This window comes from Tachypleus tridentatus, chromosome 13 (assembly GCF_004210375.1).
Source record: "Tachypleus tridentatus isolate NWPU-2018 chromosome 13, ASM421037v1, whole genome shotgun sequence".
Lineage (NCBI taxonomy): Eukaryota > Metazoa > Arthropoda > Merostomata > Xiphosura > Limulidae > Tachypleus > Tachypleus tridentatus.
The window spans coordinates 99800405-99827277 of record NC_134837.1 but is presented as its reverse complement, the minus strand read 5'-3'; the positions used below and the strand labels follow the sequence as shown (position 1 = coordinate 99827277).

At 32.3% G+C, this 26873-nt stretch overlaps 1 protein-coding gene across 7 annotated transcripts in view; it reads right to left on the bottom strand.

Moving 5' to 3' along the window:
• Window positions 1–26873, bottom strand: part of LOC143238753 (E3 ubiquitin-protein ligase TRIP12-like) — a 90475-nt gene that overhangs the window by 53638 nt on the left and 9964 nt on the right. For 2 of the 7 annotated variants that reach the window (XM_076479268.1, XM_076479267.1), the window contains exons 1-8: window positions 11288–11415; window positions 8473–8645; window positions 7362–7439; window positions 3271–3366; window positions 2382–2569; window positions 1873–1968; window positions 1278–1370; window positions 762–1046 (exon numbers count right to left, since the gene is read on the bottom strand). In XM_076479268.1, the coding sequence (XP_076335383.1) occupies window positions 762–1046; window positions 1278–1370; window positions 1873–1968; window positions 2382–2569; window positions 3271–3366; window positions 7362–7439; window positions 8473–8645; window positions 11288–11340 (1062 nt within the window). In that variant the 5' untranslated portion in view covers window positions 11341–11415. Of the gene's footprint in view, window positions 1–761; window positions 1047–1277; window positions 1371–1872; window positions 1969–2381; window positions 2570–3270; window positions 3367–7361; window positions 7440–8472; window positions 8646–11287; window positions 11416–11583; window positions 11606–15595; window positions 15637–21062; window positions 21681–26873 lie in introns of those variants that run through there. The other 5 variants (XM_076479263.1, XM_076479265.1, XM_076479266.1 and 2 more) reach the window with 5 other exon arrangements.

The following is a 26873-nucleotide window of genomic DNA, read 5'->3' as shown; positions in this document are numbered from 1 at the left end:
GATAAACAATTCAATTAAAATTTAACAATTTACTTTCTGTAAAAAAACACCTTTCACGACCATCATAAACACCCTTGCAATAACCAGGTGATAGCAATTGCCTAATTTGGTTTATCAATAAAATATATATTTTTTTTACAACAACTGATGCATTTAACTGGTACCAATACCCCCCTTGTGGGAAAGCTGGATTAAGGGTGCTGATTGGCTAATGCTTACATTATATGCATGTCAAAATGGAAAAAGATGGTTAAGGATGGAATGTTTCAGCAATCTGACAGACTTGTATTAAATGTTCATAAATGCAAGTGTGTGATAGTTTTTTTGCTTTGAGTATGGCAAGTGGCAAACTAAGCTGAAAAATTAAGGTGTTTCAATCAAATTTTACCATGGGGGAAAATAAACTTGAATAAATTTGAATGTGAAGTTAACTATGTGGCCTCTGAGAAAGTTTAAGAAAATTGATATCACTAACAAGTCATCAAAACCTCAAATTTTATTTTGGAAGTTAATACTAATGCATGCATCTTTATTAAAGAAAAAAAATCATTTAATACAGTAATCAAAAGTATATTTTAATGTTTTAAACTAGAGGTTTCATATTTTAAGATATTTAAAAAGGTAAGGGGTTTTATAGTGAAAGTTATTTTGAGGAACATGTGTAAAATTATAAACTGTGTTGGAGTTTCAAATCCTGAAAATATAGCTATACATATTTTGTATAAAAACAAAGAGGATACACTTATTTTGTTCTAACATACCAATTGCTGAATGTTACTGAGAAGACCATGATTAGCTATTTCTATCAAGATCTTAGGATCATTTTGATAGCAGTCCACAAAACGTGAAAAGGCCAAGCACACACTCTCTACAGACTTCTTATCTTGCTGGGTGAGACGAGCACTCAGAATCGGCAGAGATTCCTGCACGAAGTGGAACTCATCAGTCATCAAATTTTGACAACAGTTGGCCATGATTGTGAGGGCAGCTCGCTGAGCATTTATGGAGAAGAAATCCAAGTATGTAAGGCAAGCAGAAACTCCTCTCTGAAAAACAACAAAACACTCATGAAGCACAATAACTGCCTTTTCACATCAAGAATTCTGGTTAAATTACTATTATCTAACTTTGGTAAGTGTGGAGAAAAATGACTATCAAACAATTACATCTTGAAGCCCCTATAATATAAAGGAAAGTGTAGTTTGTTTTATACAAAATATAATTAAGTGAAAGCAGTACTATAATTAATGCATGTTCTTAAAAACTGTAGTACTTACAGCATGAAGAATGGCTTTGCTGTGTCTGCGAGATAACATTTCAAGGGCTGTAAGAGATTGTTCAGCAACATCCATGCACTGAATTACTTGCAGCTGAGAAATAAAAAATTAAAAAGACTACTCGTAACGTAAATATCTAGGAATTCTGTACGATGAATACTAGTTTCTAATGTTTTTAAATGGCATAAAAGTAGAATTAATGCTGCTGAAGTAACTAGGAGAAAATTTTTCATAAAAACTGAATCATCCAAATTAAGTAATAGAAGTGCAAGCATACAGTCTAGTCAGACTTGCAACTTGATTTTATTACAACAAATTCAATTTTTTTAAAGTAAAAAGGCTTTGCAGCTTACATGGAGTTTCTCACATAATAAATCACACCATAAATCTTAAGTTGACTCAGAATCCAGTAAAGCAGACTAGTTCTTTCAAGACAAAAATCAGTCAGAATGATGTCATCACTGCCAACATCTCAGATTCCACACAAAGCAAGGAGTTCAAATGTTACAAACATTTTGTAAATGTATCAGAAGATATCATAAAATTATTTTATTTTTAATCTTATTCTGCATGTTCAGAAGTTCAGAAACAATACCTTTTCTAAAAATACAGGTACAGCATCAACCACAACAGCAGAAGATCTTGGAAGAGCTTCCATCATATAAGTGAGAGCACGACAGGCATGATTCATCTAAAACACAATATAATTACTTAAGGCAATACAAGACCTGTAATGAAAATTATTACTGAATAGAACAATCACTTTTTCAGTTTTACACTCAAATGGTAGTTCACAACATGACCTTAATTTAGAATAGCAAAACTGGCCATACCTACCTAGAATTAAAACTACGATATAAACATAAATAAAACAAATGCTCTCTGTTTACTGTGAAAACATATTGATCAAAATTAGTTACAAAGAGAGCATGATTCCTTACCACTGAATGCCTAACTACATAATAAGCCAGTTTAACATGCAAAAATATATTAAAAACATCCAAAGAATATGAATTCCATGTTTAGATGTTAACTACAAGATACTCATTATGATAATGATTATTATAAATTTTGATGTAAAAACTAATTGATAATGAAACTTACCATATCAAAATTGTGTTCCATTGACAGGAGATTTATGAGGGCAGGAACCACCTGTTTTACAGGAAAGCCAGCCAGTGTGTCCTCATTACCCATCACCAACAACTGACACATCTCCATAACAGCCTGTAGTTGTTGGCCTTCATCTCCAGTAGCTTGTAGTCCCTGAAGTAACTGGTGGGCTTTGCTACCTGTTAGTGATAAAAATAACATGGATATCTTCTGTAACAACCATGGCTAGTACAAGCACTTCAACTGTCAAGTACATGATGTACAGGGTGGCCAAAAATTATCTTCCCTATTTTGAAATAATTAACTAGAGTAATGCAACCATGCAGTTAACATTTGTAGACCAGCTCTACGTTGTTTCCTTTCACTCCAGTGAGTAGTGCAGCTCCATAAAATGGTAAACATGCAAGAAAAGGCTCAATAAAATGGAATGGTTTGGATGGAATAATTCCATGGCCTCTAACATTTGCCAGACATCACTCCACTAATTGTCTTTCTTTAGGGAGGTAATGTTAAGGATACCATGTGTTGCAGACCTAAGTAAGCATCACAGAACTAAAGACCAGGATAGCACATGCCATTGCTACTGTAACTGTGAATGTTGCAGTGAACATGGCCTGAAATCAAATATCAGTCAGAGAAGCAGAGCCACTAATGGTACACATGTAGAAGCCTACTGATATGTCACTAAAACTGTTTATAGTTGGGTTACAAGATATTGAAAACAGCATGGTTATAAATCTTCATTAAAACTTAAAACAGGAAAACTAATTTGAACCACCCTGTGTTATCCCCTTGTTGATTTAATATATCAACATAGTAACATCTAATTCTACAACACTAATACAAATAAGAAATGAAAATACTAAGAACTCTCTCTTACTTGCACTACTTCCCATTGATCGATGTAACAAATGTTGCATACGTGGCCCTAAGGCTCCAAAGAGATGAGGTGGGAGACCTCGAGCTTCCAGGAGAGCTAAATGGAATTCAATTACTAGTTAAACTAAATGCAAAAAATAATGATCACCATTTTGTTAATAAATACAAAAATTGTCTATGGCCTAAATATGTATCACAATACACACAAATATTATAAATGAACTCAACCATTTAAAAACACTTATTCAAGTGAAAAGAAGAGTACAAAACAGACTATTAAAATAAACTATAAATCTCTGTGCATTATTCAATTGATCATTATCAAATTTTTCATCACTTACAGCTCCCTGCACATATATTAAATGTTTCCAAATCTCATTTTAATAACAAGTAATAAAGCACTGTATTTTTCTCACAAATACTGAATACTGTGTGTTAGCACAATTTAAAAATTCCACTGAAGTGTAATCAAACCCAAATACTATTTACTGAACATATATCAACTTCCCAGCTGGACAAGTCAACTTACACCTGACTTACTGCTGAATGTACATCAAGACAACATTATGCCAAACAAGCACACAAATGTTATTACCAAGGCCACTCTGATATTTTGCATTCACTAACAATGTTGGGTATATCTTAACTTTCCAATACATTTGCATGTTATAATTTAAAACCTTTTCCCAATTTACTGCTGCAATTTAATCCATTAAAACAAAGAACTGAAAACCCAATAGGTGAATAAAACCTTTATATTTCAAGTTATTGTTCAGCCTACAAATTTTCTTGTCAAGGAGACTTGTCACAGGGTATGATAACAAGCAAAGTCATAAAACTGCTTTTTAAGAATTCTTTTAAATTTATTTGGTTGGAAAAATTATCGTCCCTAGGGACAAAAATGCAAAAAATATTACTAACATGAATCACAATACTGTATTTACCTTCTTATTTACAAAATATTCAGTAATGAAACATGAAATTTCATTCAAAATATTTCAGTTAACATTATACACCTTATAAATAACTAGCATACACAGACTGTAAAAACGGATGAAGCAAGTACTACCACCCCTCTCTGTAGTATACCATAACAAATCTCATCTCTCAACTTGGTGAAATAAGCAAGTTTTATGAAATCAAACTTGACAAAGAATAAGATGGAAAAGTGCAGCATTAGTAAATTTCTTTGCAAGCCAATCAAAACTGAAATGAATCCATGGCTTATTCATAGAATAATTATTTGTAAAAATCAGTTAAATTATCAACTTCTAATACACAGAAAAGCCAGCATGTTTTGATAACACTACATTCCAACAATGGCTTTTATGCCATGTTTTTAGTAACGAAAGCATAACCTAATACTGTTGTAAGTCTATGCTCTGAAAGTATAAAACCAGAGAAATATTTGTTGATTTCTTAATTTAGAGTATTCATTGATTAAAGAGTGTTACTTTTTATTAAAATGGTGATTATTATAAAATAGCTTATTCAGAAAATATTCAAGTTTAAAACTGAATCAATATTTTAACTTTCATGATAAGTTTTATGCTCTTGGCTGTATTTGGTGGTCCACACTTCAGGCTTATTATACCAACAATCATGTATAAAGTTCACTCCCCTTACCTTCATAACCCCTTTGTATCTCCATCACTAAAATCATAATGAGCAGAATATAATCAAACTATTCTATCTAGATAAATGGCTTTTATGACATCTAATATTTTTATAAATCAAGTGTGATGTGACACACACTGGCTTTTTAAAAACAGGTTAGATGGGCAACCTAATCAAGTATATGTTGATAGAATAAAAATACTGATTACTTCAAAAATGTTTATGTCGAAGACGAAGTTACAAGAATTCTAAAAACTGGTGTCTTTACCCTATCAAAAATTTTATGATTTGAGATTTATTTATTTTATACTAACAATATCATTCCAACAAGCCACGAGGCACTTTAACTTGAAGCAGAGAGACAAAGTTCAAAGCCTGTTACTTTTATGCACTGCCAAATTAGTGCATTTCTCATTCCATCAGGTCGTCCCTTAAGTAACGTCCTGAAATGTTATACAGAAAGTGCATCATTTCTGTCTTTGTAAAAGGCTTTACTAAGTAAAATATGTAGTAAATCATGTATTAAAATGTTCAAACAAATTAACTAAACTAACCCAACTTCACTTTTTCAGATCATTAATCAAATAAACCCTTATGAAAATGGATGTGTCTGATGAGCACATTAGGCATATAAAGCTTTACGAGTTTAAAAAAGGCAATAGTGCAGCAGAAACTACACAAAACATTCAACGTGTTTATGATGTAGTCTCTCTCAATGAAAGAAAATGTCAAAGGTGGTTTCAGAAGTACAGATCAGCTGACTACAGCTTAAGTGATCTGCCACGTTCAGGTCGTCCTGTCGAGTTTAATGATGACTTGCTGCTGGTTGCACTTGATGAAGATTGTGCTGTAACAGTTGAAGAACTAGCACAGAAGCTTAATTCAACCCACTTAACAGTTCACCATCATCCGCAACAGCTTGAAAATGTGTCAAAAACTTGGAAAATGGGTCCCCCATGATTTGCCAAAAGCCAATCTTAGAGCAAAAGTGGATATTTGCACTTCTATGCACTCTTGTGAACGTAACCCACCTTTTTTGGACAAGTTAATGACTGGAGATGAAAAGTGAATATTTTGTAAAAACGTTAAATGCTGCAGATAATGGCTCAGTGCAGGTAAACTGGCTAAAGCACAGCCCAAAATGGACCTCCAACCTAGGAAAGTATTGTTAAGCATTTGGTGGGATATTGTTGGTGTGATCCATTTTGAGTTGCTGCCACTCAATGTAACGATTATCAGACTTCTATTCAACAGTTAGAGTGCTTGAATGTTGTACTAAGAGAAAAGAGGCCTGCTTTGATAAATTGCAAAGGTGTTATGTTACAACAGGATAATGCATGGCCCCCATACAGCAAGGATTACATCTTCAAAGACTTGAAAAAGACTGGGAAAAGTTTCCACATCCTCCTTACTCTCCAGGCCTTGACCCATCTGATTATCATCTATTCTGAAGTTTGCAGAACTATCTTGATGGAAAAGATCTTGGAACACAACATCAAAACTACCCTCTCTGCATTCTTTTCCTCCAAACCCCATGAATTTTATAGAAGTGGCATTCAGAAGCTTTTAAATCCTTGGCAGGAAGTAATTAAAAAAATGGTACATACATTATTGATTAAATAACAAAGAGCATTTAAAATATTTTCCCTTTTCCTGAACCTAAAATTGGATATTACTTAAGGAATGACCTGATAAAAGTAACTTTTTCTAGAGATCATCGTTGTGAAACTGAGATAAAAACAACAGTACAGTTTTTTGGTTTTTTTTTTTTTTAATCAAGGAAAATCCAGGGTGTAGAAGAAATTATGTATTTTCAAAAGCTTTTCCAGGACTAGTTTAAGAATTTCCAGTAGTAACATTTTTTTACCAAATTATATAACTTTCCACACTTTTCATGACCTATGTCTCTATTATCATCATAAACAGTGCTCTCACCTACCCTGTATACTATTCATTCTATTACAATCACACATTTGAGTTTCTAAATTTTCTGAGAAGCCTAACCACTCTATCATAAGACACCCAACATCTCTAATTATCCTAGACTTTCCCTTCTACTATAAAATATCATCATATTGTTTTTTTTATTTACTCTTTCATACCTATTCATTCTATTTGCAGATGTGTCAACCCACTATGTACGTTATTCACACCATCATTTACAAGTGATTTACGAATCCTGAATCTTACTCATTGAACCATCACCAATGTTGCATTTATACCTACATATTCCATCATTCATACATATTCTTTACTGATCCTGAAGCTTACACATTCAACCATCACTATTGCACTTATACCTACCCAGTCATATATGATTCAAATATTTTGCATTTCTGATACTCTAACATTTACCAATTCAGATATGATGGATTCTACTTATCCTGAACCATACCTCTTCCATCACCATCAGATAAGCTCTTTGTACCTCCAACAGAGGTTATCCATTTCATTATAATGTGTGTTTATACATACCCTGTAGCCTGCCCATTTCATTATCATCTGATTCACTATCTGCAGCTGCTGCCATAGAACTGCTCACACCACTTGAAGCTAAAAGAAGGGAAGGTAAATTATTAGATACCAACCATATGACTGAAAAATTAATGTATTTAAAATATTTAAATACAATGAACAATAAATGTACAGAAGTTCTCAAAGTACTATAAGACTAAACAAAAGTACAAAATTCAAGGCAGAAAACATCTGTTAACTACTAACAATATCAAACAAATACTTTCCAAGTATACTGGGTAAGCTTTTGGCAGTTCTATCATCACTACAGTGAGAATAATAATGATAAAATGTCATTACACTCATTTTAACAATTCCAAGTGGTGGTGTAACTCAAAGTTTATAATTTGGTGTTCATTTACATAAGGTAGTGTTGTATTACGTTATTTCACAAAAAAATATTTATGAAAGTGTAATAATAGATATAAAAATACAATACTCAATACTTTGCCAAGTAAAATTACAAAATTCTTTTTTAAGGATCAAACAAGTACAAAAATCAATGTATTTTGAAACTTAAAGTTAATTTTTTTAGAAAAAGATTACAAACAAAAGGGCATATTCAATATTAATATAACAAAAATACACAAAAGTAATACATAAAGTAACTAAAACATGGAAAATGAAAATAGTCGATATTTATCTTACAAACATGAGCAAACTTCAAAAACAGTGAAATCAACAACAAAATTAGAAACTTCATGATGAGCAATCACAACTACTACCTTTTAATCAATGCTGGAAACTGAAATTTGTTGAAAAACAATAAACAGACAACAAATTAAAATGAATTTTTAATTGTGATAGTGCTTTCAATTACTATTTAACAAACATTTTTGAGCTCTATCAATATAAATACTGTAATAAAAAGTACATCTACATTACTTCTTATATTTAGAATGACTGAGTCTGGTGACCAAAAGAAAAATTAAATATTACCTGAAAAAGTATAAAAAACTAGTTGTAGTAAAAATCAATGCACATTAACATCAAATAAACAGAAATCCTGTGATTCAGTTTATTACAATGCAAACTGCTATAGTTAAGACTATTTCTTAAAACTGAAACTCACTAGGTACACTATTAGCAGCATCTTCATTGTTGAAAGTAGTCGACGTCCCCTCTTGTCCCGAGTCTGCTCCTGACATACCACTCCTGCCTGGAGCTCCCTGTAGTCGGCCTGCTCCTCCGTCCACACTACTGGAACTCACTGCAGGAAGCTTGCTTGCTCGGGAGGAACGCCGACTGAAAAATGCCAGCATCACATATTTCAGTTAAGTTTTTTTTGTCCAATGACAAACACATAAATACCAATCCCTCTAAAGAATATTTTCCTTAAAACATCGAAAAGAAAACATTTGTACTTTGGGTGTCCTCTCACTTAAAACGGAAAAGTAAAAGTGATAAGTTTAAAATTCAATGATTTTAAAATTATATAAAATTATTTTACAAATCACATTTACAATGCAATTATAAATGTTTTGCAATACATGCTAACCCTTTATCATCCATGAAAGGGTTTTTTTTCCCACCACTGTAATAGTACAGGAGATTTCTAGCACGCATAAATATATGGGTGAAGATGGTAAAAAGAGTAAATTCTAAATTGAAATAATTAAATACAGTTAATTTCCTACAATATTTTCCTTTCAAAAATGATGTCCATGCAAGTGATTAAAAATACACAACATACTATAATGGAACTCGGTTTGTGTGTGTGATATTAGAAAAACTTACGATGCAATGTGCAACCCCCAACTTTGTAAAATTTTTATCCTGCATGCATGTAGATTTAAAATAGGGATAATGATCTTCCCAATTCACCTCCATTTCCCATAATGGAGAACTTTGTTTTTCTCCATTCTCAGTGTGTAAATGAGACATCACAAATACATCACATGTGAATCTAATGCACTAGTGCCAATGGAAATTGGCTTGTCTTTATAATCACAATGTTAAGGGTTTTTCACCTATAAGCATTGCTCAGAAAAGGAGTATTTAAAAATTTAAGCATGTTAAATGTATACTAATGAGTATTAAAAAAAGTGAAAATAAGAATTCAAAGACAAAACTGTTTTAGTAGTAGGCATTAGTACTTAGTTTCAGGAATTTTTAGAATCAACTGAACAGTACAATAACGTTTTCCCAAATAAAAGTTGTCAATCACATGTATTAACTATTTGTTAACTCTCATTAAAGTTAACAGTAGATTTTTTTCCCACCATGTGCACATTTTTCAAAGCAACAATGCTATAGAGGTGTTTGGATAAAATTTAAAATCTATATGTAAAATGGTTTTTGGTATTACATTTACAATTTATGATTGTTTACATTGAAAGTTAAACAGCTCCCTGTACCAGCTGTCCCTCCTCTCAAATTCACTTACTGAAGAGAAGGCAAATATTCAACATCTACTGCCAACTTTATTTTTCTAACCAAAAACAGATTTCACCATTACTCTTATAATGCACCTATGACCCCAAAGTAGATAAGGCAATTTTTGCCAACAGAATGTGAACCATGGACATTTGGATTCAAAGTCTTGTATACTAAACCACTAGGCCATGACAGCCCATATTCAGATAAGTATTTCAACATAATCAAGAAAAATACACCAACAGCTTTTCGTACCAAATTTCTGGCTTACCACATTAAAAACTCTTAGTTCAATTGGACTTTACACAACCTAAGTTAATTACTTTCCTCAAATAATATTTTTCTGTGAAATAAAGTTTTTGCTAATGCTTGTCAAGAAATATGTCACAATAGTATACAGCTATACATCTATATGGTATATATTTTGCAACTTATGCATACAAATTATGTACTTTTGTGCTAAAAGGAAAATAGCTTCATAAACAGATGAATTTGATATAACTGCTTTACTAATTTAGAAATTACCTGTTTCACAGACGTAACTCAATAAATGAAAAACATTTTAAAAAGATAACAATGCTAAGATGCAAAAACTTTTATGTAATAGCTTTACTATACCATTAACAATAGCTATACAAACATAAAATTTCTTTTGTATCCAAAATAATCTAGAATTATAAAATAGTTTTTAATTCATTGTTGATTACCCTAAATGGTTTACTGTATTACTGTTTAGAAAAAAATCCCCATTTAGTGTTATAACACAAAAAATTAACTTGCATTGGATATGTACCATTAAAAGAGATACTTTTTAAAAGCAAATACTGATAGTACATCAAGTCAATTTCTTTTGCAATATTTCAAATATGTTCTTGATAGGTCTGATAACTGACTAACAATTGAAAGATAAAATTCATAATCTTGTAATAAATGCAAACTTGTGCATATTCGTGCACACACATGAAAAACAGAAGACTATTAGTCATCATTAGTCCAGCAGCTGCATATAAAAATGATTTAAACTGTTTATCTGTGAAAATGTAAAAAAAATGTTTAAAAAGTATAAATCGCAAATATATTTATACATACATATACATAGTGAAATTAAGTACTTATATCTAAATGAAGTTAAATGAATAAACAAAATCATGAGGAAGGACTGCATTAAAAAGCAGCAAATCCCAACTTCTGATTAATTATAACCATAAAATTTTCAAAAATTATGTCTAAGGCTTAAAAATTTTATGAATATATACATATGTATAGATAGATACACACGTGTGCAAGTTCATATGTTTGATACTGTATGATTTATATTCAAAATAAAAGCAGGTTTGTGGGGGGTTACACACTTTCAGCCAACACATCTACAATCAGTTTCACATAATTTACTTTCTACCTTCAAATAGTTTTCATATTTCTACACTGTAATGTCAAACATTTCAATGAGCAATTTCTGTGCCTTTATTAAAACTAGGCCCATTTACAACACAAATACATACATAACTTACATTCTATAAAGTTTGGATGAAACATGTGCTTCAATATAGAAGAGGCTGTTCATTCAAATTCAGACTACAGGCACACACCAACAAAACATTAAGAGGTAAGCAATACCTATTTCCATTCAGTTACACTACTTAGTACTGCACTGGTAGTTGACTACCCCCATGAATGTATGTAACAACTATCAGTTTTCATTATCATCTTCTACACTGCTGTAGTGCTTTTCATTTTTAATTGAAATACTATTTTGATGAATAACCAGTGAAAATCACATTAAACTATTTTAATACTTAAACCTTACAAGCTTGCCGAGTGCTGTCACAAAGCTGCTGACGCTATTTCGACAATCTTTCGAAATAAGCGTTTATACTCGTCGCTCAATAGAACGTCACTCACTACATGTACGCGAAAGCTAACACTCCAGTCACAGCGTCATAGCTTAATGCTAACATTTATCGTGCGTTTGTTAAACATGCATATTTTTGCGTGCGACTGTACGTTTCATGAACCTCTTGAAACTACATTACCGAACTAAAGCAAATACGCATTAAACTCCACCTCGGTATTTACATGTCCAGGAAAGTGCAACAAATATTCATATCAAAAATATAACCTAAACAGGATAACATTATCGATGAGTGCGTTGTGTCTATCACACTCTAAACACATTTATTATATGATGAATAACTTTATGATAAACACGTTAAATTAAATACAAAATTCTCTTCACGATGTAATTTTCAAAGAAGCTGATATACGATTCATATAATTCATAAAAAGGTAAATGCTAATAGAATATACAGGCACTTATGAAATAACAGGGTCACAATACACGACTTCGACAAAAAAACAAAAACGCCTGCTAAGTTTATCATTACTTGTTATTTTAACACACAGTAGTTAAAATAATACCAGCTTTTAGAAGGTAACTGCTCTTCACCAACGAGAAATGCGGGTTAAATTCAACAGGGAAAAACCAGCGAAATCAAATAAGTGATCAAATGTGATTAATCTAAACAGATTTCCTTTAGACTAAAATTTATTTACGCTTGAAAGATTTTTTTAAATCCACAGAAAACTTCTGTTTGGGTCTGATACATGCCAGCACACGCACAAGCATGTAAAAAGTGACTTAGAACTGCATCCAAGAAGTAATACAGATTAAGACTTCCGAATGCTAAATTCTAAAACCTTTTGTGTGTGTGTGTGTGTGTGTGTGTGTGTATTTACACAACACATTTTTTTTCACTGGAATACGAAGACAAAAACCATTAAGATCCCAATAATAAAATTTTTTTTCACCACAAAACTACGTAAAAACCTTCAACGAAATGCAATCTTGGTTGTCTTTCTTTAGCCTAACTTTCAAAATTTTAGAGAAAAATTGTTCGGCTTTTTTTTCTTTAACGTTTACAACATAAAGCATTATTTTATTTCCCCGAAATCTTCCTACATTTTTTTTTGGTCGCAGCACCGATTCTATGTCATGAACAGTTTATTTTCATCTGGGTATCACCACACGTTAATACGTTAATGATATTTTGGTATATATATATGTTTTAGACAGTGCTCTGAATTTTTAAGCTGAAAACGTTTTTCAAATACACAAGGTAAGTTACCAGAAGAACACAGGTGTAACCTACGCCAATGCTCGATAAAGCCCTATAAACACATGCAAGAGATGACCAAAACTTGATATTTTGGAAGTTATGTTTTGCACCTTTGAAACTGTGATAACTTTATTAGTTCAAAATTTTTTTGTTCAATGGTTTACACCCGTATCTACTTTCCCCGACATCATAACGTACAGTCCAATTGGTTATCATTGCAATTTTACCAATTTTCACAAATTATTTACTGCAGTCTTTAATTTATTGTTGACAGGTGGGATTGAGTGTTTAGCTTTGGAGGATACTTCAAGCGTTAAAGTTTCCACATGAAATGAAACTTTAAAGTTATAAACGCAATCAAGGGAATCTTAAATTTATAACGTTTTCGCCTTTAATAAATTAAAAAAATACCTCAAACACGTTCTAAGTGTTACATTTAGTACAAACTATGCAGCACTGTCTTACACAATTTCATTTCATTTAAATTTAATCTTTTTCACACACTTTAAAGTTACTAAAAATTACATTTACAAAGCAGTGAACGATACATATGTAAAATATGGCTACCTCGATCAGTCATTAATTGTACCGATTCCCTAACAAAAATAGCTTGCAAAGCAAAACTAACGAGTCTTTATTTTGAATAACAGCTTCCTCCCCCAAAACCCTTGCAGCGTTTTGATGTTACCGAATTTTACAAATTTCCAATGTTTTAACAAACACTGATAACTGAAAACTGTCTTTAATTAATTGTTTCTCCGAAAGGGGTAAAAGGCTGCCTGGAGGATTCACCTGTTTTAACTACCCTTACCAATGTCTTGTATGCCAGAAGAAACTACTATGACATCATATAATGGACGTTCTACGTTGCAATTTGTACTGTTGTGACGTCAGTAAAACATGTGTGGGTCATGAATCACGAGAATTATGCACTCTGTGGCTTACAACATATGTACTTTGAACTTCAGAAGCAAAAAACGAAAACTTTTTTTACTCTTAATTTTGGTCTTATTTACTCTCTCGAGGATGCTGAGAAAGTACATCTAGTTTACTCTGGTACTTTTTATTTTAGTATTGGTTTATTTTGAATTTCGCGCAAAACTACACGAGGGCTATTTGCCGTCCCTAATTTAGCAGTGTAATACTAGAGGGAAGGCAGCTAGTCACTACCCACCACCAACTCTTGGGCTAGTCTTTTTACCAACGAATAGTGGCATTGACTGTAACTTTATAACAACCCCAAGGCTGAAAAGGGGCGAGGATGTTTGGTGCGACGGGAATTCGAACCCGCGACCCTCAGATGAGTCGAGTACCTTAACCACCTGGTCATGCTGGACTTTTCTTGTAGTAAAACACCGATTAACTCTTTAATCAGTTGGTTTTTAAAATCAGTCAAGAACCGTATTTTGTTTTAAATATAATGCCACTCCTACATCTTTAAACCTTATATATTGCATTGTTTATTGTTAGTTAATTGATGTCCTTTCGTTATAAGGTTGTTGAAATGAAGCAATCGTCAACACAGGTTCATTCAATTAAAAATCTTTTAACCAGTCTTCGTCACAATGCCTACATCAGGTTTACCACAAAATTTTGGGAGTAAACAAACCAAATAGTACCTTTACACACTTTCTTTTTCCGATACCAGGTGCAGATGTCTAACAACCCCAGAATTTTTCAATGCATACAAGTACACATCTTAACAGTATCATGAAATAGCAAAATGTGTTTTTGTTGAAAGTATTATTCAAATGTAACAAACACCAAAATGGTTGCTTCACTATCAAGAATGGTCGTTGTTCCTGGTTTCCTTGAAACTGTGTCTATACTAGACGAGTCTGTCAGTATGCAACAGTTGACATATTTCTTAACACCTGATGTGAATGATGACGTAAATCTGGGAATAATTCAGCACATATTCATACAGTAAGCCCAGGCAATCTTTGTGAACCTCTACAAACAGTAAAAACGAATTTAAATTGTTCTTCAATTGCATATTGTGCCATTAACTGTATAATGCCGCAGCAACATACTTGTATACTACCTAGTTTAGAGAGCTTTGCTCTTGTCGGATTCTGATCTTCTATGGAATAAATAAATATGCAGAAAGATATGTGCATTTATGACTAACCTGTTTCTTGAGCAGATGTTTTGGTAATTCTGGGTTTAAAAGTTCCCATTGTTTCTACCTCTGCCATTAACATTTTGGAGAAGGAGGATCAGCAACGTCTCCATTCCATACTACAAAACTATTTTCATCTGCCTCTCGATTTCTGAATTCTGTAGCTGCCAATGCACTTCTGGATTACTGTGCGTGTCTACGTAGAGTATGTTCTGTTTACTCACCGAATGAATAATAAAATCTGACGACATAAAATATTGGGAAGAGAAATATAATTGTTCCTTAAGAAATGTTGGTTCAAATAATCAATTACTTGCATTTCCACATCAAAATAAATGCAACTTTATGTAATGGTACTGGATTGTTAATTACATCAAAAATAACGTGCATTACAAAAGCGGATTCCCAAAGAAAGCTTACTGAGGATATGAAAAGGTTAATATACAATGATAAACTTTCTTTGAACGTGTTTTAAAGATTTAACACTGAAACAGTAGAGATCATCATGTGTATGTAAATTCAAATACAAATTGACGTCAAAGCAAACACCATTATAAAACGCACAGCAAACAATGTCTTACCAAATTGTCTCAGGACACTAACACACTAATCGTGCTGGCCTTCTATATAGCTTGTTATATCTTGCAGGCCATATAAGTACTAGTTTTAATCCAGCACACTGAAGCACTATGGTAAATTTTAACTTCTTAGTCCTTCGTCAGGCGACTAGAATTCCTAGACTTATTTGGGAGTTTGCAGAGCTTCCAGAAACATCGTTTCATGCCAATTCATGTACAATCTGATTATATGAGGTGTTTGTACCAAACAAGTCTTCAGAAACAAAACAGGATTCACAAGTCCTTTAAATAGATGACGATATCTATTATTTGGCCAATACCATGTGTTTTCCTTATAGCAAAGAAACATCAGGCTACATTTAGTCTACCGAGGGAAATCGAGACCTTGATTTTAAAGTTGTAAATTCGTAAACTTACTGCTGTCACAGCGGGGAGACAATATTATATAAACCTGCATTAGCTTAAGTTTGTTACAGTTACCCAGAAACCTTCGAGGTTTACTTAAGCATCGAGCTGTAACATCGTTGAGTAAGCATTTAATTATTTATACCTAGCTACATATGCGTAACTGCGTTTAATCATAAATTTTAGGTATGGATAAGTTTCAAGTACATTTATCCACACTTTTAAGCAAACAAGTGATGAAGTCACACGCATAGGTTTTTAATATTTTATATAAAAAAACAACGATTAAGGACCGAAGATATACAGACTATGACTGACTGGCATTAAAGCAAAAAACACGTCGAGTAATGGTTTCGGATTCAATTTCCTGAACCTCCATTTCAAGACAGCTGCCCTACTGATTTAAGTGTAATGTGACCTTCATAGTAACGTTAGTCACTTTTAAAACCAGTATATTTTAAAATATAGGTATTAACAACTTGACTATCTGTTATGAATATCAAACCTTTCCTTATATTCTGTTAAAATAAGGAAATTTAATGATATGAAAAGACCACAATTTATGTTATTTTTTGTAAAACACAAAGCAACAGAATGGGTTATCTGTGCCCGCGTACTGAAAGACGATTTGTAGCGTTACAAGCCCTGACACACCGCTGAGCTACCAGAAAGGGTAGTTGTTTATATGATCAAGTCATGTAATAGACGACGTCTAACATACATATAAAAATATATATTGTACGTGTGGTATAAAACGTATCACATAATCTGTCATTTGTCATTTACATGTTACATGTAGCGAATATGTGGGGTTAAGTTTAGCTATCGTTGCAAAACTAATACCAATGCCTTCAATAATTTACTACTTGAATAATGTTTTACATACAATAGACAAGTCGAACTCCTTTCACTTGGATGGTACAATTAGGAATTAAAACATTTTAACATTCATAAAAATAATCTTTTCACAATTTAAGAAACAATAATTCATACAGGTGAGCTCCCGACAATCCAAATATTTATAACAGATGCCGTTTTTCTTCTTAGGAAAACACAATTCAAAGAACCGATAATAAAAGTGTCTTCTTTATTCTATTTTTATACGTCTATATACATCATGGAAGAGATTTATTCATTACATTAAAAACTGAAGTCACTTCTCGGTAGTACACAATTTCAGCTTACTTCAGTGAGATAAATGGTCCCGTCAAAAACAACTGTCCTCGTTTGTTTTTATTTTTTAAATAGAAATTAAATATGTATATCCAATATCAAAATTAGTTAAAACTGTGCACAAATTATTAACTAAACATGACGTTGTGCCGCGACACACAAAGGTGTGTTTAAAAGTACAATATAACGTCAAAAAGTTTCCTTTGAGACCTGTTCCACGGACCTTTTTATAAATTTGATGATGCAACGACAAATTCATTCTTAAATACTATATAATCTAAACAAACCCTCAAACCTATCAGTTTGATATATAAAAAAACAACCCCACTTAGAATGAACTGCATTGACTTGTATTTAAAAAAAAATACTTTGGTTTAGGAATAAAATGAATAAGCATTACAATGCCAGAAGGGTTTAGGAAAACCTTAAATGGTTTTTTATTTAATACAAAAACTGGGCAAAGAAATGATTTAGAAAAGGTACTATACGTAAAGCAAATTTTCCACAGCAAGAAACATTTAAAAATGATGGCTGCACACAAAACTCCTCCAGTAAAATATGTTATAAGGCTAATTATTTTTAATACAGAAAAAAACTATATGTTCCGTTTTTTCTGATAACACTAAGTATCATATGTGCGAAACTTTCTACCGCAGTTGTCCTAATATTCTCGAAAGGATATCGAAGGACGCTTGAAGGGGGTCATCTGTTTTAACACTCACACAAAGATACAGTAGTGTGTTGTCTGTCAGTATCCACTAAAATGACATCACCTAACGAACGTTTAACGTTGCGATTTGTACTGTCGAAACTTCAGTGAAACGTCTGTATGTCATGAATCACGAGAAGAATTACGCACCCTGTAGAGTACCACACAGCATAACAGATGAATTCCAAAAGCAAGAAATAAAAATATTATTCTTAATTTTCGTTTTGTTTATTGTTGCAACAGAACACTTTCGAGAACCCTGCGGAAGTACATTAGAGAGAGAAAGAGTGTGTGTGTGTGTCTGTCTACACACACACACACACACACACACACACAGCTGGAGTACTCGTCATCAAAATGGATGCTACGTAAATTCATGTTTAATGAAAACCATCTTCGGACATGAAAAGTTGTTTCACTTATACGCAATTGTAGAAAACATACATAAAAATACAAAACACAAAATGTGAAACTGCAAATTTGCATGCACCTCTGCATCGATCTAAAAGTTTCATGCCAAATTTGGTGAAGATCCATCTACATCCTGCGAAGTTGTACTTGTACACACATTCACACTCTGATACCACTTAATCCTCTAAAATGTGAAACATCCTTGTATTTGTACTATGGTGGACAGAAGGGCAGCTTCGTGAGCTACAACTCTTTAACCTCGTTTTTACCCGTCACCAACTACTGTTTCTTTTAATAGCCAATGCGTTGGCTCGAGAGCTCTTTCTTCAGCTACTTTCAACACTGTGTGTGTGTGTGTGTGTGTGTGTGCACATCTTAACCCATAACTTATCTATGCTTCATTTCTGGAACCTGTTTTGCTTTAATTACCTGTCCCGATGAATACTTCTTAAATATCTTACTAAAGAAATATCATATTTAGGTGTTATTTCTCTATATTGATATGTATTTTTTAAAAATAAATTCTGTTTATTCCACACCTTTAAGTATGCACAAGTACTACATATATTTTGATGTTCCGATTTCACGACTTAACAGAAATAGGAAAATTCCCTTACCTATCAAAAAGGATCCGTTACCCTTTCTTTTTTTTTCTTCTTCCAAAAAATAAACTGCTTGAAACTAAATAGCACTTCAGACCCAAAAGCCTAACGAGCTTTCACACGAAACAAAAGGCTTCGCTTAACGTGGTTAAAACCGTTTCTATGCATTCAAACTGGTAACCCATAGAATCAAGCGATAAAACATGCATTTTAATGGTGTTACATCGGCGCTATTAGGTTTTAAAATATACAGTTTACAATTAATGTTGTATTTTCAATGTATTTCCTAAGATTACACACATTTTATAACATTAAAGGGCACAAAGAGATGATCATCCATCTTTGTGAAATATTTGCGTTACTGGATGAAATAGTGGTTTTAATAGAGCACCTACAGTAAGCAGCTTTGATTGTGTTTTGGTTGATTTAGAGCAAAGCAACATTGGATTATCTACTCGCGGGTAACCGAAACTCGGATTCTGGCACTGTAAGTCCGTAGATTTACCGTTGTCCCGCCTGAGGGACAAGTTTGACTGATAAGTATAATTAAACAAATCATACAACGCCTGTGTTAAAGTTAAAAAATTTTACACCAATAAACAATGTAGCTTTAACAAAGGCACATGTTTTAACGATTATAAACGTAATACAGTCACCAAGAATAAAAGCGAATTTTATAAAACTAGCCCCCTTGCTTTATGAAAGAACGATGCTTTATTAAATTTTTTTCAGAGTTTGCTAAAATTAAACTTCAACAAAAATTAAGTTTCAATACATACCACTGAAAAGTTTATGCAAAAAGTACAAATACATGGTGATCAGGTTTTATAGCATGCAAATATAGTTTTATCCTGTGCTTGCCGAAATACGCGTCTACTCTACTGAAGATTTTTTAAGTTCATGATTAATGAAAGTTTATCTTAGAACATGAAAAGTTTCTTCCCTTGCATGTAAATGTAAAACACGAAAATTCTCATAAAAACTGCAAATTTGCATGCATCTCCGCATGGACCCAATGAATCTACATACCAATTTTGGTGAATATTCATCTACAGGAGGCGAAGGAGTGATAAAAAGTGAAAACAAACGATCACAATAAAAACTGCAAATCGTAACCCCCACCACCACCATCCGCATGGACATAATGAGCCTCAATATTAATTTTGGAAAAGATCCATCCATACCCTGCAAAATAATTACCAAGACATACAACAGACAGTACTGTTGTATTTATATCGATGGTCTGGTTACGAATGCTACAAGTTCTCACTGATCTAGAAAGTTGTAATAATAAAACAAAACTTTCACAAAAACTGGTACGTTTCGAGACCGAAACTGCATACTTGCGTCAAGTTCAACACTTCAGCCAATGTATTGGAATATATTCAATACAACTTTCAATCCATATACCGCCAGAGCTGTAAGTACTTATAGTTGATTCCAAAAAGTATAAAAAATTGTAGTTCATATATATATATGCAACATATATATAAAGTGCAAAAATCAGCACTATAAGGTTGTATATTGACTGGTGTTATTTTTTTTTTAACCGCGGTATAGCCAAATATAAAGATTAATAGACATATATTAAACTCAATAACCCATCACTTGATACACAAACCTTTGATTTTTAAACCTTTTTTTGTTGGAAGAAATTCTAGATATATAATTGTTTAATGTACGTTCAATATAAGTATTATTTGACTTCTTAGCGACGAAAACACTAAGTACAGTTGTTTTTTCTGTCCAGTTCCTTACGTTATATTATTTAATGGCTATTTCATTAGCTTCAAACTAAACTGGATAGTCCTCCACCAAAAAAAGAAAAAAAAAGAAAATAAAGTAATGCTCTAACTACTACGAGAATACACTTTTAATAAACACTTTCATTACAATAAAGGGAAAAATAGTAAATTAAAAAATAGCGAAAATTTAAATAATTTTAGTGTAGTGTGTGTGATTAAGCAATCGATACAAATAACCATTTAGAGAAAACGCAGCCCAAAAATACCAATTACTTTCAAACAATACACCATTCTTTGTTACTAATGGAAATCTAGCCTCCATATGAATGTAGTAACAATGCAGTTTTTCACTTTTTATTCTATGCAGCGCAAGTACTTTTGATATTGGTCTAAATTAAAATAGACCAATATTTTTAATAACTTACCTGTATAAAGTAAAAGGAGTTGCACCGGAGACCCCTGAAAGAAACATCTTCAACCAAATCACAGTCTTGTCATTGGTGCTTCAACAAATAGTGAACAATACAGTTTTAAAACAACAGACAAGCTTTGTGACATCACCACTTAAATGCTGTTGGCCTCAATAAGCATACTTGTACGACTACTACTAGCTTTCACAGCAAGCCAACACTCCCACTGTGATACTCATTTTACTAAAGAGGGGAGACCACTTATTCTGCCAGGTGAGACAAACCAGTACTTGTACGACCTCTCTCTCTCAGAAAACTGCAATGTATGAAAGACTAAGGGCTGGGAACGTAGACGGTAACAAATTTTTTAAAAAAAGTGCTTGATTAAACTAGAGATTATTCTTCACAAGTTAAAAGAAATAATCGAAGTTAATAAATAACGGCTATAAACATTACAGAATTATCTATTAACTAATGCCATAAAAATTAAAGCAGGTATTATTCATTAGTTTGATATTACATCCAGAAATAATATGTTACTAGTAATAGACTACACAAGGCGTTAAGTTTGAAAATAAGTCAAAAGTTTACATGGCTGAATATGCACCACTTGGTTGACCATAGACACCAAGTAAAATCTCTCGTTTGCTAGTGGTTGGCTAAGTGCCCTCAGGGTGTCAGCTGACGTCGAAAACTGACTGCTCTCGCGTTGCAGGAAGATGAATATCCGGTTTGAAGTTCACGTCATTTTTCTAAACTTTATGCTGAGTTTCCGCCGTCTGCATGTATGACAGTGTACTATCACTGAAAGTTGATAGAAAAGATTCAGTTCACCCCCAACTCTAGAAACATCGTAGGTCTCTCACGCATGTTAGTTTACTGGTAAGCATATTGAGGCGTTCAATGAACTCAAGCTTCTGAAAATAATTCAATTTTTGAAACTTGGAAATACAAAGCTTCACTGTTTAATGTCTGGTTGCGAAAGCTATGAAAGGTCTCATTGATCTAGAGTTGTAACAATAAAACAACTGTCCTTCAAAACCAGTAACATTTTAGACAAATGTATACTTCAACACTTCAGCCAATGAATAAGAGTATATTTAACTTTCATCTCACTTGTCTGTGTATTTATCACCTTTAGGTACTTATATTTGAATACAATACTGTAAAAGTTTGTAGTTTAAAAACATGATATATATGAATATGAAGTTTAAAAATGGACACACCACGACTAACATCATGATGTTGGATTTTCAGTCATGTAAGTGGTGGTCTTAACGTATTTTTTATCACCACGGTACAATCAAATTAACTGAGAAATAAACCCAATAATATATTATTTGACGTATGGTTTGTTGATTTGTTTTAAACAATTAATGGAAGAAAGTCTAGATATCGTAATATTTAAAGTCTCGTTGATTTAGACTTATTTTATGCTATTCACTATTAACCCTGAGCTACGAAAAAAAAAAAAGTGCTTCTGTATTTCTCTAGTACGTTTTAGTACTGAATACTTATCAGTTGCAAATTATACTGGTCACAAAGCTCTTACGATCGCTTTGCTTCTCACTTAAATATACCTCTTGCAATGTAATAAACGGATAAATCGTCGAGTCATTTTAAATGATTCTTTGCAGCAATTACTTAGTCACTTTGACAACGTATGATCGGTATGATGCAGTTTTTGCCACGTTAGATAATTTAAGAAACACATACACTATTTTGCAATGAACGAATAACTATCAAGTTGTTAAATGTCGTTACGAAATCTCTAGTTGAGCAACATCAAATGTAGAAATAAGAACACCAATAAGCATAACTAACTTATATTAAAATAGATACTACATACCAAACTACACCACCAAACACAAATATGGTTTCTAGAAATGTAATGGTGACATAGTGAATGAACGGAGATTTGAAAATAAATAATTGATTTATAAAGTTTCATCAACCACAAAGTTACTGGCAAATGGAGCAAAAACCAAAAACAAAACTGATGAATCAATGAACAGTTACAAATCAAACTAGAGGAAAGAAACCCAGAACTGGTTGCCAATCCACTGGGAATCCTAAAAATATAAGAATAAAATACCAAACTGGGACTGACAACCTTCAAAAGAGAACTTGAAGTAAAATGAAGATAAGTACTGATGCAAGAGATCAAAATGAATCAGTTTCTGGTTAATAATGTCTTAGGAGCAAGGGCATTCCCACATCCTTCTGTGAACTTAATTTGTTGCTTAGGGACATTATTAATCACACATCTTGAAGGTTTGGTGTTTGTAGAGCTACTCTTTTCTGTTTTAACAATGAAGTACAACTTGCCATACAAAGAGTTTTTTTTTTGTCATCTGCAGATACATTTTTGTTGCAAACACATTACACTATTGGCAAAACAGCATATTTTATTGCAATGATTTTTTTACATTCTTGATGTTGTTTATATAAAATTAAAAAGCAATATCAACTGAAGGAAAAGAACAATAATTTTGTTTTCAATCATGTATTTAATCAAACTGAAAAAAAACTCTTCATTCAGCATTCGACTTATCCCAACAGTTAAAATGGCAAAAGGTTAATACAATACTTATGAAAGCAATAACTCTCAGAAACAAATTTCCAGGAGTTTTGTTGCTCTTGCAGATTTTACAAACAGAATAAGTTTCAAGATGGAACAAAGGGAGGAAAAACACAATAGTTGAGAAATCATTACAGAATGCAGACTTCATCGTAAAATTTCAAACTGCTACAGTCATGTGCCATTGTCATCCAGACATTTATAAATCTGGATAAGCTACTCCTACCATCTTCATAACCCTGTTAGCCAATTACAAACCTTTGAGGGAGGACTTGCTACACTACACAGAGGTGGGGGTAGAGGTATAGCTGGATAGCATATTTGAAAATAGTTAAAGTATCACACAGAATAGTTCACAAACAGGAAATGAAAAAAAAAAGATGAAAATATAACAGAAAATGATCATAAAGTCTAGAACCCCTACTAAGATAAACTGCAGAGTGATAGAAGGATGAAGGTTGTTTATTGTAAAGCAAAGAGCTTTGTCCATCCAACGTTTAGCATTATAAGTCCTGTGACTTACTACTGAACCACCAAGGTTCATAAGGATATGTACAAGATGTACTTTAAAAGGAAACTCATTCTAATTTCCAACAAATCAGGGACATTAGCAACAATATGACCTATAAAAATGCACCAGACATAAATTTTATACACCAAGAAGTTAGAACAATTGCCTATATCCTTGAATGATATTCAAAAGATAAGTGAAATCTATTAACTACAACACACTTCACTGAAGGTCACAGAAGTGAGCTGTGCTGGTAATGAAAGACCCAAGGAAGACAAGAGTAAAAACACAGAAGAAATATGATGTTAGATAGGAATGAAGAATATGGACAACTCTCTACATTTCTGATTTAAATTAATATAATTATTGAGGAGAAAGGTATTTATTCAATGTTCAGGCTGATCCAAAAATATGAAAAGGAAAAAAAATCTTAATGAAAATTTTGAAAATACCATTGTAACTCTCCTCAACCATAGAAAAACATTCATCTCAAGAAAGGAAAATATGGTGACAGATGAATACTAAAGGCAAGTAGGTGCTAATTATAAAGCTACTGATTCAAACTTCTGTTCCTTTCAAACAGAAATCGTAAGTTATCTGGTCATATCTGAGGAAAGTCTTGCAAAGGATCCACCTTAGCTCTGTGATGGGTGTGTCTTTCTTATAGTAAAATCACATTGGACTATATGCTGTGTCCACAGAGTGGAATCAAACCCCTGATTTAGCATTGATCTTTAACTGAGAAAATAGACTAGTTCCAAGTAAAATTATAAAAACATAAACAGGCTGTGTTGCTGTACTTCAAAAACTGAAATGCCAAGAAGACATAATTGGCAACTTCAAAAGGATGAGTTAACTTTTGAAAAGATCTTTGTTTGCTCTTATTAGTTGAAACACAATCCAATTAAGTATAAAGAGAAATTAGATAAACTAGTTAAAAAGTTTGAAATAGGTCAGGAATTGCTATGACAAATACACTTTCAAAACAAAGGTTAACAGAATAAAAACTTCACACTATCACGATAAAGTTGAAAAACCAAGAGAGAAATGCATAATATACCAAGAGGTAATATGACCACAAAGTTATGTAAATGCAAGATAACTTGTAAATGTCAAGTAGTATTAGTAGTAGTAGCTAAGGAATATGACTGTTTCAAAGATTTTGAAAATGGGTGTGAGACAAGATTATAATGCTCACTTACACCTTTTTTAAGTATTTGAACAAGATTACAGAATATAAATGGAACAGTACTATTGGGACGAGAAGTTTATGAAGAAAAATTACACACACACACACACACACACACACACAATAACTGCACAAACAAGAGACTTAGTTAAGTTACTTTTGATAAAGTATTGTTTTTCTATAACATTTTTTCATCAGCATAATTAACTTTTCTCCTACATTTGCATTAAATACTTCTCTTTCATTATTAGACAAGCATGTTATCTAAATCAAAAAGTTATGATTTCATATCAGAAAATTTTTAGTGTCTGCTATCTTTTGAGATAAAAATGTCTAACTGATATGTTTTGACTCAAAGGTTTAGTTAAAATTAAAACAATGTAATATTATTCTATACACAAGCTAATGTTTTGTGAATAATGACCAAACAAGAAATATTGGCTCATATGTATAACAGAAATAGAAAAAGATAAAGGCTTACTTTGCTTTTCATACTCAATACAGATTTAACATGTTTTTAAATGTCAGAAATTTATCTATGGCAATAACATAACTTGCAAAAGATGAAAAATATTTGGTCCACTTTTTTTTTAACCTGCCCAGTTCAGAACTTTACAGTCATTTATATACCATTCAATACTGAGACAAGTAAACATACAGAGAATTACATCACTGAAAAAGCACAGTTCTCATACATGTATAAATGTACATATCTGACAATCAATGAATTTCAAGTAAGATTAACAATATGATAATGAAATGTTACAGAAAAGATAGTGCAGTTCAGCATATATGATAAACCTTAAACTTATGGTTTTTACACAACATTACAGCCAAATAACTTAATAAAAATAAACTTAGATATTTTTCACCTTTTTTGATTTCATACAAGTGTGACAAATTTCAAACTAACATCTCTCACTCTAACCATTAAAATATTTTTTGGAGGGGGGGATACGAGATCACTCAAACAGGCAATAATTTAACAACATTAACAAAGATAGTTTTGTTGTTGCACTACAAGCATTATGTGTACAGAAACTTAGTGACGTAATGTACATAAAAGTTCACATGCTGGAGGATAAATAGGAAATTTCTAATATTCACTCTAATATTGTACAGCTGAAATAACTCACCATTTCCTATTCAAACTGAAAAAACTTAAGTCAAAAGATAAAAATCATAAAACTCTTTCATTGTACAAAATACAAGAAATAATTATGATAATATACTTATGATCCTTTAGTGACACTGGTATAACTAGATAAGTTAAATATGATTTATGATTGAAAATGTAATTGGCATTATTACATTGTAAACTGTAAATGTTTTATTTGAAACTGGTATTCTTATGAAAAAACTAAAGTCATCACTGAAGTCTTCTGAGTAATGCTAAGCCTACTGGTAACACTTAATTTTGCTGTATGTGAAATGTTACATGTGTTGTTTTAGTTTTCTATGACTATTTTCACAATCAGAATCAATATTAAACAGGAAACCTGCACTACACAGAAATGTGAGCTACAGAATTATTTTTTCCATGGG